The sequence below is a fragment of the Oncorhynchus masou genome, chromosome 5, assembly GCF_036934945.1.
Source record: "Oncorhynchus masou masou isolate Uvic2021 chromosome 5, UVic_Omas_1.1, whole genome shotgun sequence".
Lineage (NCBI taxonomy): Eukaryota > Metazoa > Chordata > Actinopteri > Salmoniformes > Salmonidae > Oncorhynchus > Oncorhynchus masou.
The window spans coordinates 90,386,161-90,402,712 of NC_088216.1; the positions used below are offsets into that span (position 1 = coordinate 90,386,161).

The window sequence follows — 16,552 nt, forward strand, 5'->3', positions numbered from 1 at the left end:
AAGACAATGATCCAAAACATAAAGCAAAATCTACAATGGAATGGTTAAAAAATAAACATATCCAGGTGTTAGAATGGCCAAGTCAAAGTCCAGACCTGAATCCAATCGAGAATCTGTCGAAAGAACTAAAAACTGCTGTTCACAAATGCTCTCCATCCAACCTCACTGAGCTCAAGCTGTTTTGCAAGGAGGAATGGGAAAAAATTTCAGTCTCTCGATGTGCAAAACTGATAGAGACATACCCCAAGTGACTTACAGCTGTAATCGCAGCAAAAGGTGGCGCTACAAAGTATTAACTTAAAGGGGCTGAATAATTTTGCATGCCCAATTTTTCAGTTTTTGATTTGTTAAAAAAGTTTGAAATATCCAATAAATGTCGTTCCACTTCATGATTGTGTCCCACTTGTTGTTGATTCTTGTTCTTGTTGTTGATTCTTCACAAAAAAATACAGTTTTATATCTTTATGTTTGAAGCCTGAAATGTGGCAAAAGTTCGCAAAGTTCAAGGGGGCCGAATACTTTCGCAAGGCACTGTATATATTGACATTCCTATAAATATATATTGACATACCTATAAATATATATTGACATTCCTATAAATATATATTGACATTCCTATAAATATAAATATATATTGACATTCCTATAAATATATATTGACATACCTATACATATATATTGACATACCTTTAAATATATATTGACATACCTTTAAATATATCTTGACATACCTATAAATAAATATATCTTTATATACCTAAAAATATACATGTGTATGCCTTGACAAACCTTTACATAGATTTGACCATACATTTACAAATCTTTTGTTTGTGTTTCAGCCTGAATTCAAAACGGATTACATTGATTGTTCTCTGTCACCCATCTACACACAATACACCACAATGACAAAACTAAAACATGTTTTTAGAAATGTATTGAAAATTACATTTATTTTTATTTTATTTCACCTTTATTTAACCAGGTAGGCTAGTTGAGAACAAGTTCTCATTTACAACTGAGACTTGGCCAAGATAAAGCAAAGCAGTTCGACACAAACAACAGAGTTACACATGGAAACAAACAAAACATACAGTCAATAATACAGTAGAACAAAAGAAAACTAAAAGGCTATATACAGTGAGTGCAAATGAGGTAAGATAAGGAAGTTAAGGCAATAAATAGGCCATGGTGGCGAAGTAGTTACAATATAGCAATTAAACACTGGAATGGTAGATGTGCAGGAGGTGACTGTGCAAGTAGAGATACTGGGCTGCAAAGGAGCAAAATAAATAAATAAATACAGTATGGGGATGAGGTAGATAGATGGGCTGTTTACAGATGGGCTATGTACAGGTGCAGTGATCTGTGAGCTGCTCTGACGACAGCTGATGCTTAAAGTTAGTGAGGGAGATGTGAGTCTCCTGCTTCAGAGATTTTTGCAGTTCATTCCAGTCATTGGCAGCAGGGAACTGGAAGGAAAGGCGACCAAAGTAGGAATTGGCTTTGGGGGTGACCAGTATAATATACCTGCTGGAGCGCGTGCTACGAGTGGGTGCTGCTATGGTGACCAGTGAGCTGAGATAAGGTGGGGCTTTACCTAGCAGAGACTTGTAGATAACCTGTAGCCAGTGGGTTTGGCGACGAGTATGAAGCAAAGGCCAACCAACGAGGACGTACAGGTCGCAATGGTGGGTAGTGTATGGGGCTTTGGTGACAAAACGGATGGCACTGTGATAGACTGAAACCAGTTTGTTGAGTAGAGTGTTGGAGGCAATTTTATAGATAACATCACCGACGTCGAGGATCGGTAGGATGGTCAGTTTTACGAGGGTATGTTTGGCAGCATGAGTGAAGGATGCTTTGTTGCGATATAGGAAGCCAATTCTAGATGTAATTTTGGATTGGAGATGCTTAATGTGAATCTGGAAGGAGAGTTTACAGTCTAACCAGACACCTAGGTATTTGTAGTTGTCCACGTATTCTAAGTCAGAGCCGTCCAGAGTAGTGATGCTGGACAGGTGAGCAGGTGCAGGCAGTGATCGGTTGAATAACATGCATTTAGTTTTACTTGCGTTTAAGAGCAGTCGAAGGCCACGGAAGGAGAGTTGTATGGCATTGAAGCTCATCTGGAGGTTAGTTAACAGTGTCCAAAGAATGGCCAGAAGTATACAGAATGGTGTCGTCTGCGTAGAGGTGCATCAGAGAATCATCAGCAGCAAGAGCGACATCATTGATGCGTACAGAGAAGAGAGTCGGCCCGAGGATTTGAACCCTGTGGCACACCCATAGAGACTACCAGAGGTCCGGACAACAGGTCCTCTGATTTGACACACTGAACTCTATCAGAGAAGTAGTTGGTGAACCAGGCAGAACCAGTTATTTGAGAATCCAAGGCTGTCGAGTCGGCCAATAAGAATATGGCGAAAGCCTTTGCCAGGTTGATGAATACTCCTGCACAGTAATGTCTCTTATCGATGGCGGTTATGATGTCGTTTAGGACCTTGAGGTGCACCCATGACCAGCTCTGAAACCAGATTGCATAGCGGAGAAGGTATGGTGAGATTCGAAATGGTCGGTAATCTGTTTGTTAACTTGGCTTTCAAAGACCTTAGAAAGACAGGATAGTATAGATATGGGTCTGTAGCAGTTTGGGTCTAGAGTGTCTCCCCCTTTGAAGAGGGGGATGACCGTGGCAGCTTTCCAATCTTTGGGAATCTCAGACGACACGAAAGAGAGGTTGAACAGGCTAGTAATAGGGGTTGCAACAAGTTCGGCAGATAATTTTAGAAAGAGAGGGTCCAGATTGTCTAGCCCGGCTGATTTTTAGGGGTCCAGATTTTGCAGCTCTTTCAGAACATCAGCTATCTGGATTTGGGTAAAGGAGAAATGGTGGGGGCTTTGGCGGTTTGCTGTGGAGGGTGACGGGCAGTTGACCGGGGTAGGGGTAGCCAGGTGGAAAGCATGGCCAGCCGTAGTGAAATGCTTCTTGAAATTCTCAATTGTAGTGGATTTATCAGTGGTGACAGTGTTTCCTAGCCTCAGAGCAGTGGGCAGCTGGGAGGAGGTGCTCTTATTCTCCATGGACTTTACAGTGTCCCATAACTTTGGATGCAAATTTCTGTTTGAAAAAGCTTGCCTTAGCTTTCCTGTGTATATTTGTTCCTAACTTCCTTGAAAAGTTGCATATCACGGGGGCTATTCGATGCTAATGCAGAATGTCACAGGATGTTTTTGTGCTGGTCAAGGGCAGACAGGTCTGGAGTGAACCAAGGACTGTGTTCCTAGTTCTACATTTTTTGGAGAGTAATACTCAGTAATGTGTTGTATTGAACAGATGGAGAGTGGTACTCAGTAATGTGTTGTATTGAACAGATGGAGAGTGGTACTCAGTAATGTGTTGTATTGAACAGATGGAGAGTGGTACTCAGTAATGTGTTGTATTGAACAGATGGAGAGTGGTACTCAGTAATGTGTTGTATTGAACAGATGGAGAGTGGTACTCAGTAATGTGTTGTATTGAACAGATGGAGAGTGGTACTCAGTAATGTGTTGTATTGAACAGATGGAGAGTGGTACTCAGTAATGTGTTGTATTGAACAGATGGAGAGTGGTACTCAGTAATGTGTTGTATTGAACAGATGGAGAGTGGTACTCAGTAATGTGTTGTATTGAACAGATGGAGAGTGGTACTCAGTAATGTGTTGTATTGAACAGATGGAGAGTGGTACTCAGTAATGTGTTGTATTGAACAGATGGAGAGTGGTACTCAGTAATGTGTTGTATTGAACAAATGGAGAGTGGTACTCAGTAATGTGTTGTATTGAACAGATGGAGAGTGGTACTCAGTAATGTGTTGTATTGAACAGATGGAGAGTGGTACTCAGTAATGTGTTGTATTGAACAGATGGAGAGTGGTACTCAGTAATGTGTTGTATTGAACAGATGGAGAGTGGTACTCAGTAATGTGTTGTATTGAACAGATGGAGAGTTTTACTCAGTAATGTGTTGTATTGAACAGATGGAGAGTGGTACTCAGTAATGTGTTGTATTAAACAGATGGAGAGTTGTACTCAGTAATGTGTTGTATTGAACAGATGGAGAGTGGTGCTCAGTAATGTGTTGTATTGAACAGATGGAGAGTGGTACTCAGTAATGTGTTGTATTAAACAGATGGAGAGTGGTACTCAGTAATGTGTTGTATTGAACAGATGGAGAGTGGTACTCAGTAATGTGTTGTATTAAACAGATGGAGAGTGGTACTCAGTAATGTGTTGTATTGAACAGATGGAGAGTGGTACTCAGTAATGCGTTGTATTAAACAGATGGAGAGTGGTACTCAGTAATGTGTTGTATTGAACAGATGGAGAGTGGTACTCAGTAATGTGTTGTATTGAACAGATGGAGAGTGGTACTCAGTAATGTGTTGTATTGAACAGATGGAGAGTGGTACTCAGTAATGTGTTGTATTGAACAGATGGAGAGTGGTACTCAGTAATGTGTTGTATTGAACAGATGGAGAGTGGTACTCAGTAATGTGTTGTATTGAACAGATGGAGAGTGGTACTCAGTAATGTGTTGTATTGAACAGATGGAGAGTGGTACTCAGTAATGTGTTGTATTGAACAGATGGAGAGTGGTACTCAGTAATGTGTTGTATTAAACAGATGGAGAGTGGTACTCAGTAATGTGTTGTATTGAACAGATGGAGAGTGGTACTCAGTAATGTGTTGTATTGAACAGATGGAGAGTGGTACTCAGTAATGTGTTGTATTGAACAGATGGAGAGTGGTACTCAGTAATGTGTTGTATTGAACAGATGGAGAGTGGTACTCAGTAATGTGTTGTATTGAACAGATGGAGAGTGGTACTCAGTAATGTGTTGTATTGAACAGATGGAGAGTGGTACTCAGTAATGTGTTGTATTAAACAGTAGAAGGTGTCTGGTAGATGGTAGATTGCAGTAGAAGGTGTCTGGTAGATGGTAGATGGTAGACTACAGTAGAAGGTTTCTGGTAGATGGTAGACTGCAGTAGAAGGTGTCTGGTAGATGGTAGATGGTAGACTACAGTAGAAGGTTTCTGGTAGATGGTAGACTGCAGTAGAAGGTGTCTGGTAGATGGTAAATGGTAGACTGCAGTAGAAGGTGTCTGGTAGATGGTAGATGGTAGACTACAGTAGAAGGTGTCTGGTAGATGGTAGATGGTAGACTACAGTAGAAGGTGTCTGGTAGATGGTAAATGGTAGACTACAGTAGAAGGTGTCTGGTAGATGGTAAATGGTAGACTACAGTAGAAGATGTCTGGTAGATGGTAAATGGTAGACTACAGTAGAAGGTGTCTGGTAGATGGTAAATGGTAGACTACAGTAGAAGGTGTCTGGTAGATGGTAGACTACAGTAGAAGGTGTCTGGTAGATGGTAGATGGTAGACTACAGTAGAAGGTGTCTGGTAGATGGTAAATGGTAGACTACAGTAGAAGATGTCTGGTAGATGGTAAATGGTAGACTACAGTAGAAGGTGTCTGGTAGATGGTAGACTACAGTAGAAGGTGTCTGGTAGATGGTAGACTACAGTAGAAGGTGTCTGGTAGTTGGTAAATGGTAGACTACAGTAGAAGGTGTCTGGTAGATGGTAGACTACAGTAGAAGGTGTCTGGTAGATGGTAGACTACAGTAGAAGGTGTCTGGTAGATGGTAGACTACAGTAGAAGGTGTCTGGTAGATGGTAGATTGTAGACTACAGTAGGATGTGTCTGGTAGATGGTAAATGGTAGACTACAGTAGGATGTGTCTGGTAGATGGTAAATGGTAGACTACAGTAGAAGGTGTCTGGTAGGTGGTAGATGGTAGACTACAGTAGAAGGTGTCTGGTAGATGGTAGATGGTAGACTACAGTAGAAGGTGTCTGGTAGATGGTAAATGGTAGACTACAGTAGGATGTGTCTGGTAGATGGTAAATGGTAGACTACAGTAGGATGTGTCTGGTAGATGGTAAATGGTAGACTACAGTAGGATGTGTCTGGTAGATGGTAAATGGTAGACTACAGTAGGATGTGTCTGGTAGATGGTAAATGGTAGACTACAGTAGGATGTGTCTGGTAGATGGTTGACTACAGTAGGATGTGTCTGGTAGATGGTAAATGGTAGACTACAGTAGGATGTGTCTGGTAGATGGTAGATGGTAGACTACAGTAGGATGTGTCTGGTAGATGGTAAATGATAGACTACAGTAGGATGTGTCTGGTAGATGGTAAATGGTAGACTACAGTAGAAGGTGTCTGTTGGATGGTAGATGGTAGACTACAGTAGAATGTGTCTGGTAGATTGTAGACTACAGTAGGAGGTGTCTGGTATTACTTTAGTGCCTTGTTGCAAACAAGATGCATGTTTTGGAATATTTGTATTTTGTATAGGCGTCCTTCTTTTCACTCTGTCATTTAGGTTAGTATTGTGAAGTAACTACTATGTTGTTGATCCATCCTCAGTTTTCTCCTATCAGCCATTAAACTCTGTAACTGTTTTAAAGTCACCATTGGCCTCATGGTGAAATCCCTGAGCGGTTTCCTTCCTCTCTGGCAACTGAGTTCGGAAGGACGCTGTATCTTTGTAATTATTAGTTGTATTGATACACCATCCAAAGTGTAATTATTAACTTCACAATGCTCAAAGGGAAATTCTGTGTCAGATTGTATAAATCTTTACCCGTCTACCAATAGGTGGCCTTCTTGGCGTTGGAAAACTTCCCTGGTCTTTGTGGTTGAATCTGTGTTTGACTTTCACTGCTCGACTGAGGGACCGCACAGATACAATTGTATGTGTGGGTTACAGAGATGAGGTAGTCATTCAACAATCATGAAACTTATTAATCAACATTTCTACTCCTGAACTTATTGCGGCTTGGCATAAAAAAAAGGGACTTGAATATTTATTGACTCAAGACATTTCAGATCTTCATTTATTTATTTTTTCATTTGTAAACAATAAAAATAAATCTGAGCAACATAATTCCACGTTGACGTTATGTGTTATTCTGAGTAGGCCAGTGTAATACATTTGAAATGCAGTCTGTAACACAACAACATGTAGAAAGGTCAAGGGGATGTGAATACTGTCTGCAGCCACTGTAACTTAACAACCCTGTACATAGGTATAGTCATTTGTTTATATTTAGTCTGTCGCTTAATATTATTGTTCTCCCCCCCAAAGGTGATCGCCACCATCCCTAACAGCAAGCTACGGTTCCTGCGAGGGGCAGGCCAGCTGACCAAGAAGAATGAGATGCCTGGGGACGAGGACATGAACGAGGACAACGAGGAGATCGACCACGCGGAGAGGGAGCTGCGACGCGGACAGGTCCTCTGGTTCAGGGGGCTCAACCGCATTCAGACTCAGGTGAGGAACCAATGACAAGATGTGGGAGGGAAAGAGGAACCAATGAAAAGATGTGGGAGGGAAGAGGAACCAATGACAAGCTGTGGGAGAGAAAGAGGAACCAATCACAAGCTGTGGGAGGGAAAGAGGAACCAATGACAAGCTGTGGGAAAGAAAGAGGAACCAATGAAAAGATGTGGGAGGGAAGAGGAACCAATGACAAGCTGTGGGAGGGAAAGAGGAACCAATGAAAAGCTGTGGGAGGGAAAGAGGAACCAATCACAAGCTGTGGGAGGGAACGGGGAACCAATGACAAGCTGTGGGAGGGAAAGAGGAACCAATGAAAAGCTGTGGGAGGGACAAAGGAACCAATGACAAGCTGTGGAAGGAAAGAGGAACCAATCACAAGCTGTGGGAGGGAAAGAGGAACCAATGACAAGCTGTGGGAGGAAAGAGGAACCAATGACAAGCTGTGGGAGGGAAAGAGGAACCAATGACAAGCCTTGGGAGGGAAAGAGGAACCAATGACAAGCTGTGGGAGGGAAAGAGGAACCAATGGCAGCTGTGGGAGGGAAAGAGGAACCAATCACAAGCTGTGGGAGGGAAAGAGGAACCAATCACAAGCTGTGGGAGGGAAAGAGGAACCAATGACAAGCTGTGGGAGGGAAAGAGGAACCAATGACAAGCTGTGGGAGGGATGGAGGAACAAATGACAAGCTGTGGGAGGGAAAGAGGAACCAATGACAAGCTGTGGGAGGGACAAAGGAACCAATGACAAGCTGTGGGAGGGAAAGAGGAAACAATGACAAGCTGTGGGAGGGAAAGACCGATAGATTACACTGTGAAAATACTACTGTCATGAAATGTATATGGACCGAGTACACTGTGACTTCTCAAGATGACAGCGATGTATTAAACTTAACAAACATTTGGAAACAATATTGCAATTTCAATCTATTTTACACCTATCAGAGTGGATTTTAATGAGAAATGGTATTAGAGTACCTCAAGGATCCATATTAGGACCCCTGGCCTTTTAAGAAACTTTACATAAAGGTTCTACCTGATACCAGATACTACTAGATAGATGTATTTGTTGAAGTAACCCGGGGCATTAGACACCTACCTACTCAGATCCATCTCTACCCTGTTGGGGTGTTTGGCTACTGTATCTACATGTGGAGTACCACAAGGATAATAGTAGAACCTTTCCTATTATACCTGTATCTAAATCCATTTGTTGCAGTATTCCTCCTCCGTAGACACATTGCATTACACTTCTACAGTAGGTGCTCAGTAGAAGATGTCTGGTAGATGGTAGACTACAGTAGAAGGTGTCTGGGAGATGGTAGATGGTAGATGGTAGACTACAGTAGAAGGTGTCTGGTAGATGGTAGACTGCAGTAGAAGGTGTCTGGTAGATGGTAGATGGTAGACTGCAGTAGAAGGTGTCTGGTAGATGGTAGACTACAGTAGAAGGTGTCTGGTAGATGGTAGATGGTAGACTACAGTAGAAGGTGTCTGGTAGATGGTAGACTGCAGTAGAAGGTGTCTGGTAGATGGTAGATGGTAGACTACAGTAGAAGGTGTCTGGTAGATGGTAGATGGTAGACTGCAGTAGAAGGTGTCTGGTAGATGGTAGATGGTAGACTACAGTAGAAGGTGTCTGGTAGATGGTAGACTGCAGTAGAAGGTGTCTGGTAGATGGTAGACTACAGTAGAAGGTGTCTGGTAGATGGTAGACTACAGTAGAAGGTGTCTGGTAGATGGTAGATGGTAGACTACAGTAGAAGGTGTCTGGTAGATGGTAGACTACAGTAGAAGGTGTCTGGTAGATGGTAGACTACAGTAGAAGGTGTCTGGTAGATGGTAGACTACAGTAGAAGGTGTCTGGTAGATGGTAGATGGTAGACTACAGTAGAAGGTGTCTGGTAGATGGTAGATGGTAGACTGCAGTAGAAGGTGTCTGGTAGATGGTAGACTACAGTAGAATGTGTCTGGTAGATGGTAGACTACAGTAGAAGGTGTCTGGTAGATGGTAGATGGTAGACTACAGTAGATGGTGTCTGGTAGATGGTAGATGGTAGACTACAGTAGAAGGTGTCTGTTGGATGGTAAATGGTAGACTGCAGTAGAAGGTGTCTGGTAGATGGTAGACTGCAGTAGAAGCTGTCTGGTAGATGTTAGATGGTTGACTGCAGTAGAAGGTGTCTGGTAGATGGTAGATGGTAGACTGCAGTAGAAGGTGTCTGGTAGATGGTAGACTACAGTAGAAGGTGTCTGGTAGATGGTAGACTACAGTAGAAGGTGTCTGGTAGATGGTAGACTGCAGTAGAAGGTGTCTGGTAGATGGTAGACTGCAGTAGAAGGTGTCTGGTAGATGGTAGACTACAGTAGAAGGTGTCTGGTAGATGGTAGATGGTAGACTGCAGTAGAAGGTGTCTGGTAGATGGTAGACTACAGTAGAAGGTGTCTGGTAGATGGTAGATGGTAGACTACAGTAGAAGGTGTCTGGTAGATGGTAGATGGTAGACTACAATAGAAGGTGTCTGGTAGATGGTAGACTACAGTAGAAGGTGTCTGGTAGATGGTAGATGGTAGACTGCAGTAGAAGGTGTCTGGTAGATGGTAGATGGTAGACTACAGTAGAAGGTGTCTGGTAGATGGTAGATGGTAGACTACAATAGAAGGTGTCTGGTAGATGGTAGACTGCAGTAGGTGTTTGGTAGATGGTAGATGGTAGACTGCAGTAGATGGTGTCTGGTAGATGGTAGATGGTAGACTACAGTAGAAGGTGTCTGGTAGATGGTAGATGGTAGACTGCAGTAGAAGGTGTTCGGTAGATGGTAGATGGTAGACTGCAGTAGAAGGTGTCTGGTAGATGGTAGATGGTAGACTACAGTAGGAGGTGTTTGGTAGATGGTAGATGGTAGACTGCAGTAGATGGTGTCTGGTAGATGGTTGATTGCAGTAGAAGGTGTCTGGTAGATGGTAGATTGCAGTAGAAGGTGTTTGGTAGATGGTAGATGGTAGACTACAGTAGAAGGTGTTTGGTAGATGTTAGACTGCAGTAGAAGGTGTCTGGTAGATGGTTGATTGCAGTAGAAGGTGTTTGGTAGATGGTAGATGGTAGACTACAGTAGAAGGTGTTTGGTAGATGGTAGATGGTAGACTACAGGAGAAGGTGTCTGGTAGATGGTAGATGGTAGACTACAGTAGAAGGTGTCTGGTAGATGGTAGATGGTAGACTACAGTAGAAGGTGTCTGGTAGATGGTAGATGGTTGACTACAGTAGAAGGTGTTTGGTAGATGGTAGATGGTTGACTGCAGTAGAAGGTGTCTGGTAGATGGTAGATGGTAGACTACAGTAGAAGGTGTCTTGTAGATGGTAGACTACAGTAGAAGGTGTCTGGTAGATGGTAGACTGCAGTAGAAGGTGTCTGGTAGATGGTAGATGGTAGACTACAGTAGAAGGTGTCTGGTAGATGGTAGACTACAGTAGAAGGTGTCTGGTAGATGGTAGACTACAGTAGAAGGTGTCTGGTAGATGGTAGACTGCAGTAGAAGGTGTCTGGTAGATGGTAGATTGTAGACTACAGTAGAAGGTGTCTGGTAGATGGTAGACTACAGTAGAAGGTGTCTGGTAGATGGTAGACTACAGTAGAAGGTGTCTGGTAGATGGTAGATGGTAGACTACAGTAGAAGGTGTCTGGTAGATGGTAGATGGTAGACTACAGTAGAAGGTGTCTGTTGGATGGTAGATGGTAGACTGCAGTAGAAGGTGTTTGGTAGATGGTAGATGGTAGACTACAATAGAAGGTGTCTGGTAGATGGTAGATGGTAGACTACAGTAGAAGGTGTCTGGTAGATTGTAGACTACAGTAGAAGGTGTCTGTTGGATGGTAGATGGTAGACTACAGTAGGAGGTGTTTGGTAGATGGTAGATGGTAGACTACAGTAGGAGGTGTTTGGTAGATGGTAGACTGCAGTAGAAGGTGTCTGGTAGATGGTAGATGGTAGACTACAGTAGAAGGTGTCTGGTAGATGGTAGACTGCAGTAGAAGGTGTCTGGTAGATGGTAGACTACAGTAGAAGGTGTCTGGTAGATGGTAGACTACAGTAGAAGGTGTCTGGTAGATGGTAGATGGTAGACTACAGTAGAAGGTGTCTGGTAGATGGTAGATGGTAGACTACAGTAGAAGGTGTCTGGTAGATGGTAGATGGTAGACTACAGTAGAAGGTGTCTGGTAGATGGTAGATTGCAGTAGAAGGTGTCTGGTAGATGGTAGATGGTAGACTACAGTAGAAGGTGTCTGGTAGATGGTAGACTGCAGCAGAAGGTGTCTGGTAGATGGTAGACTACAGTAGAAGGTGTCTGGTAGATGGTAGACTACAGTAGAAGGTGTCTGGTAGATGGTAGATGGTAGACTACAGTAGAAGGTGTCTGGTAGATGGTAGATGGTAGACTGCATTAGAAGGTGTCTGGTAGATGGTAGATGGTAGACTACAGTAGAAGGTGTCTGGTAGATGGTAGACTGCAGTAGAAGGTGTCTGGTAGATGGTAGATGGTAGACTGCAGTAGAAGGTGTCTGGTAGATGGTAGATTGCAGTAGAAGGTGTCTGGTAGATGGTAGATGGTAGACTACAGTAGAAGGTGTCTGGTAGATGGTAGACTACAGTAGAAGGTGTCTGGTAGATGGTAGATGGTAGACTACAGTAGAAGGTGTCTGGTAGATGGTAGATTGCAGTAGAAGGTGTCTGGTAGATGGTAGATGGTAGACTACAGTAGGAGGTGTTTGGTAGATGGTAGATGGTAGACTACAGTAGAAGGTGTCTGGTAGATGGTAGACTACAGTAGAAGGTGTCTGGTAGATGGTAGACTACAGTAGAAGGTGTCTGGTAGATGGTAGATGGTAGACTACAGTAGAAGGTGTCTGGTAGATGGTAGATGGTAGACTACAGTAGAAGGTGTCTGTTGGATGGTAGATGGTAGACTGCAGTAGAAGGTGTTTGGTAGATGGTAGATGGTAGACTACAATAGAAGGTGTCTGGTAGATGGTAGATGGTAGACTACAGTAGAAGGTGTCTGGTAGATTGTAGACTACAGTAGAAGGTGTCTGTTGGATGGTAGATGGTAGACTACAGTAGGAGGTGTTTGGTAGATGGTAGATGGTAGACTACAGTAGGAGGTGTTTGGTAGATGGTAGATGGTAGACTACAGTAGGAGGTGTTTGGTAGATGGTAGACTACAGTAGAAGGTCTCTGGTAGATGGTTGACTGCAGTAGAAGGTGTCTGGTAGATGGTAGATGGTAGACTGCAGTAGAAGGTGTCTGGTAGATTGTAGACTGCAGTAGAAGGTGTCTGGTAGATGGTAGACTGCAGTAGAAGGTGTCTGGTAGATGGTAGATGGTAGACTACAGTAGAAGGTGTCTGGTAGATGGTAGACTGCAGTAGAAGGTGTCTGGTAGATGGTAGACTACAGTAGAAGGTGTCTGGTAGATGGTAGACTACAGTAGAAGGTGTCTGGTAGATGGTAGACTACAGTAGAAGGTGTCTGGTAGATGGTAGATGGTAGACTACAGTAGAAGGTGTCTGGTAGATGGTAGATGGTAGACTACAGTAGAAGGTGTCTGGTAGATGGAGATGGTAGACTGCAGTAGAAGGTGTCTGGTAGATGGTAGATTGCAGTAGAAGGTGTCTGGTAGATGGTAGATGGTAGACTACAGTAGAAGGTGTCTGGTAGATGGTAGACTGCAGTAGAAGGTGTCTGGTAGATGGTAGACTACAGTAGAAGGTGTCTGGTAGATGGTAGACTACAGTAGAATGTGTCTGGTAGATGGTAGATGGTAGACTACAGTAGAAGGTGTCTGGTAGATGGTAGATTGCAGTAGAAGGTGTCTGGTAGATGGTAGATGGTAGACTACAGTAGAAGGTGTCTGGTAGATGGTAGACTGCAGTAGAAGGTGTCTGGTAGATGGTAGATGGTAGACTGCAGTAGAAGGTGTCTGGTAGATGGTAGATTGCAGTAGAAGGTGTCTGGTAGATGGTAGATGGTAGACTACAGTAGAATGTGTCTGGTAGATGGTAGACTACAGTAGAAGGTGTCTGGTAGATGGTAGATGGTAGACTACAGTAGAAGGTGTCTGGTAGATGGTAGATTGCAGTAGAAGGTGTCTGGTAGATGGTAGATGGTAGACTACAGTAGAAGGTGTCTGGTAGATGGTAGACTACAGTAGAAGGTGTCTGGTAGATGGTAGACTACAGTAGAAGGTGTCTGGTAGATGGTAGATGGTAGACTACAGTAGAAGGTGTCTGGTAGATGGTAGATGGTAGACTACAGTAGAAGGTGTCTGGTAGATGGAGATGGTAGACTGCAGTAGAAGGTGTCTGGTAGATGGTAGATTGCAGTAGAAGGTGTCTGGTAGATGGTAGATGGTAGACTACAGTAGAAGGTGTCTGGTAGATGGTAGACTGCAGTAGAAGGTGTCTGGTAGATGGTAGACTACAGTAGAAGGTGTCTGGTAGATGGTAGACTACAGTAGAATGTGTCTGGTAGATGGTAGATGGTAGACTACAGTAGAAGGTGTCTGGTAGATGGTAGATTGCAGTAGAAGGTGTCTGGTAGATGGTAGATGGTAGACTACAGTAGAAGGTGTCTGGTAGATGGTAGACTGCAGTAGAAGGTGTCTGGTAGATGGTAGATGGTAGACTGCAGTAGAAGGTGTCTGGTAGATGGTAGATTGCAGTAGAAGGTGTCTGGTAGATGGTAGATGGTAGACTACAGTAGAATGTGTCTGGTAGATGGTAGACTACAGTAGAAGGTGTCTGGTAGATGGTAGATGGTAGACTACAGTAGAAGGTGTCTGGTAGATGGTAGATTGCAGTAGAAGGTGTCTGGTAGATGGTAGATGGTAGACTACAGTAGAAGGTGTCTGGTAGATGGTAGATGGTTGACTGCAGTAGAAGGTGTCTGGTAAATGGTAGATGGTAGACTACAGTAGAAGGTGTCTGGTAGGTGGTAGATGGTAGACTACAGTAGAAGGTGTCTGGTAGATGGTAGATGGTAGACTACAGTAGAAGGTGTCTGGTAGATGGTAGATGGTAGACTGCAGTAGAAGGTGTCTGGTAGATGGTAGACTGCAGTAGAAGGTGTCTGGTAGATGGTAGATGGTAGACTACAGTAGAAGGTGTCTGGTAGATGGTAGATGGTAGACTACAGTAGAAGGTGTCTGGTAGATGGTAGATGGTAGACTACAGTAGAAGGTATCTGGTAGATGGTAGATGGTAGACTACAGTAGAAGGTGTCTGGTAGATGGTAGATGGTAGACTGCAGTAGAAGGTGTCTGGTAGATGGTAGATGGTAGACTACAGTAGAAGGTGTCTGGTAGATGGTAGATGGTAGACTACAGTAGAAGGTGTCTGTTGGATGGTAGATGGTAGACTACAGTAGAAGGTGTCTGGTAGATGGTAGACTGCAGTAGAAGGTGTCTGGTAGATGGTAGATGGTAGACTACAGTAGAAGGTGTCTGTTGGATTGTAGATGGTAGACTACAGTAGAAGGTGTCTGGTAGATGGTAGATGGTAGACTACAGTAGAAGGTGTCTGTTGGATGGTAGATGGTAGACTACAGTAGAAGGTGTCTGGTAGATGGTAGACTGCAGTAGAAGGTGTTTGGTAGATGGTAGATGGTAGACTGCAGTAGAAGGTGTCTGGTAGATGGTAGACTGCAGTAGAAGGTGTCTGGTAGATGGTAGATGGTAGACTACAGTAGAAGGTGTCTGGTAGATGGTAGATGGTAGACTGCAGTAGAAGGTGTCTGGTAGATGGTAGATTGCAGTAGAAGGTGTCTGGTAGATGGTAGATGGTAGACTACAGTAGAAGGTGTCTGGTAGATGGTAGATGGTAGACTGCAGGAGAAGGTGTCTGGTAGATGGTAGATTGCAGTAGAAGGTGTCTGGTAGATGGTAGATGGTAGACTACAGTAGAAGGTGTCTGGTAGATGGTAGATGGTAGACTGCAGGAGAAGGTGTCTGGTAGATGGTAGATGGTTGACTGCAGTAGAAGGTGTCTGGTAGATGGTAGATGGTAGACTACAGTAGAAGGTGTCTGTTGGATGGTAGATGGTAGACTACAGTAGGAGGTGTTTGGTAGATGGTAGATGGTAGACTGCAGTAGAAGGTGTCTGGAAGATGGTAGACTACAGTAGAAGGTGTCTGGTAGATGGTAGACTACAGTAGAAGGTGTCTGGTAGATGGTAGATGGTCGATTACAGTAGAAGGTGTCTGGTAAATGGTAGACTGCAGTAGAAGGTGTCTGGTAGATGGTAGATGGTAGACTACAGTAGAAGGTGTCTGGTAGATGGTAGACTGCAGTAGAAGGTGTCTGGTAGATGGTAGACTGCAGTAGAAGGTGTCTGGTAGAAGGTAGACTACAGTGGATCCACCCTGTAGCTCTTCCAGGAATACAGCACTTAGGTCTCCAGGAAACTAATTTCTAGCGGACATAAAATATATTGTAGCATCTATTGGAATGGGTTGGGATGTGTGGGGCGAAGAGCAGCAGTAGGAGTGGGATAGGATGGGATGGGATAGGATGGGATAAGATGGGATAGGATAGGATAGGATGTGATGGGATGGGATGGGATGGGATGGGATGGGATGGGATAGGATGGGATGGGATGGGATGGGATAAGTTGGGATGGGATAGGATAGGATAGGATGGGATGGGATGGGATAAGTTGGGATGGGATAAGATGGGATGGGATAGGATAGGATAGTGTGGGATTAGATAGGATGTGATGGAATGGGATAGGATAGGATGGGATGGGATGGGATAGGATAAGAGGGGATAGGATGGGATTGGATGGGGTGGGATACGATAGGATGGGAAGGGATGGGATAGGATAGGATGGGATGGGATGGGATAGGATGGGATAGGATGGGATAGGACGGGATAGAATGGGATAGGATAAGATAGGATGGGATGGGATGGGATAGGATGGGATTAGATAGAATGGGATGGGATAGGATGGGATAAGATGGGATGGGATAGGATGGGATGGGATAGAATGGGATAGGATGGGATAGGATAGGACAGGATAGAATGGGATAGAATGGGATAAGATGGGATAGGATAGGATGGGATAGGATAGGATGGGATGGTATGGGATGGGATAGGATGGG

The 16,552-nt window shown here is 43.7% G+C and overlaps 1 protein-coding gene across 1 annotated transcript in view; it reads left to right on the plus strand.

Moving 5' to 3' along the window:
• The window catches only part of LOC135540433 (plasma membrane calcium-transporting ATPase 2-like), a 222,071-nt gene that overhangs the window by 191,809 nt on the left and 13,710 nt on the right, over positions 1–16,552 (plus strand). Inside the window, 1 exon segment of the mRNA XM_064967060.1 lies at positions 7,205–7,390. Within this exon segment, the coding sequence (XP_064823132.1) occupies positions 7,205–7,390 (186 nt within the window).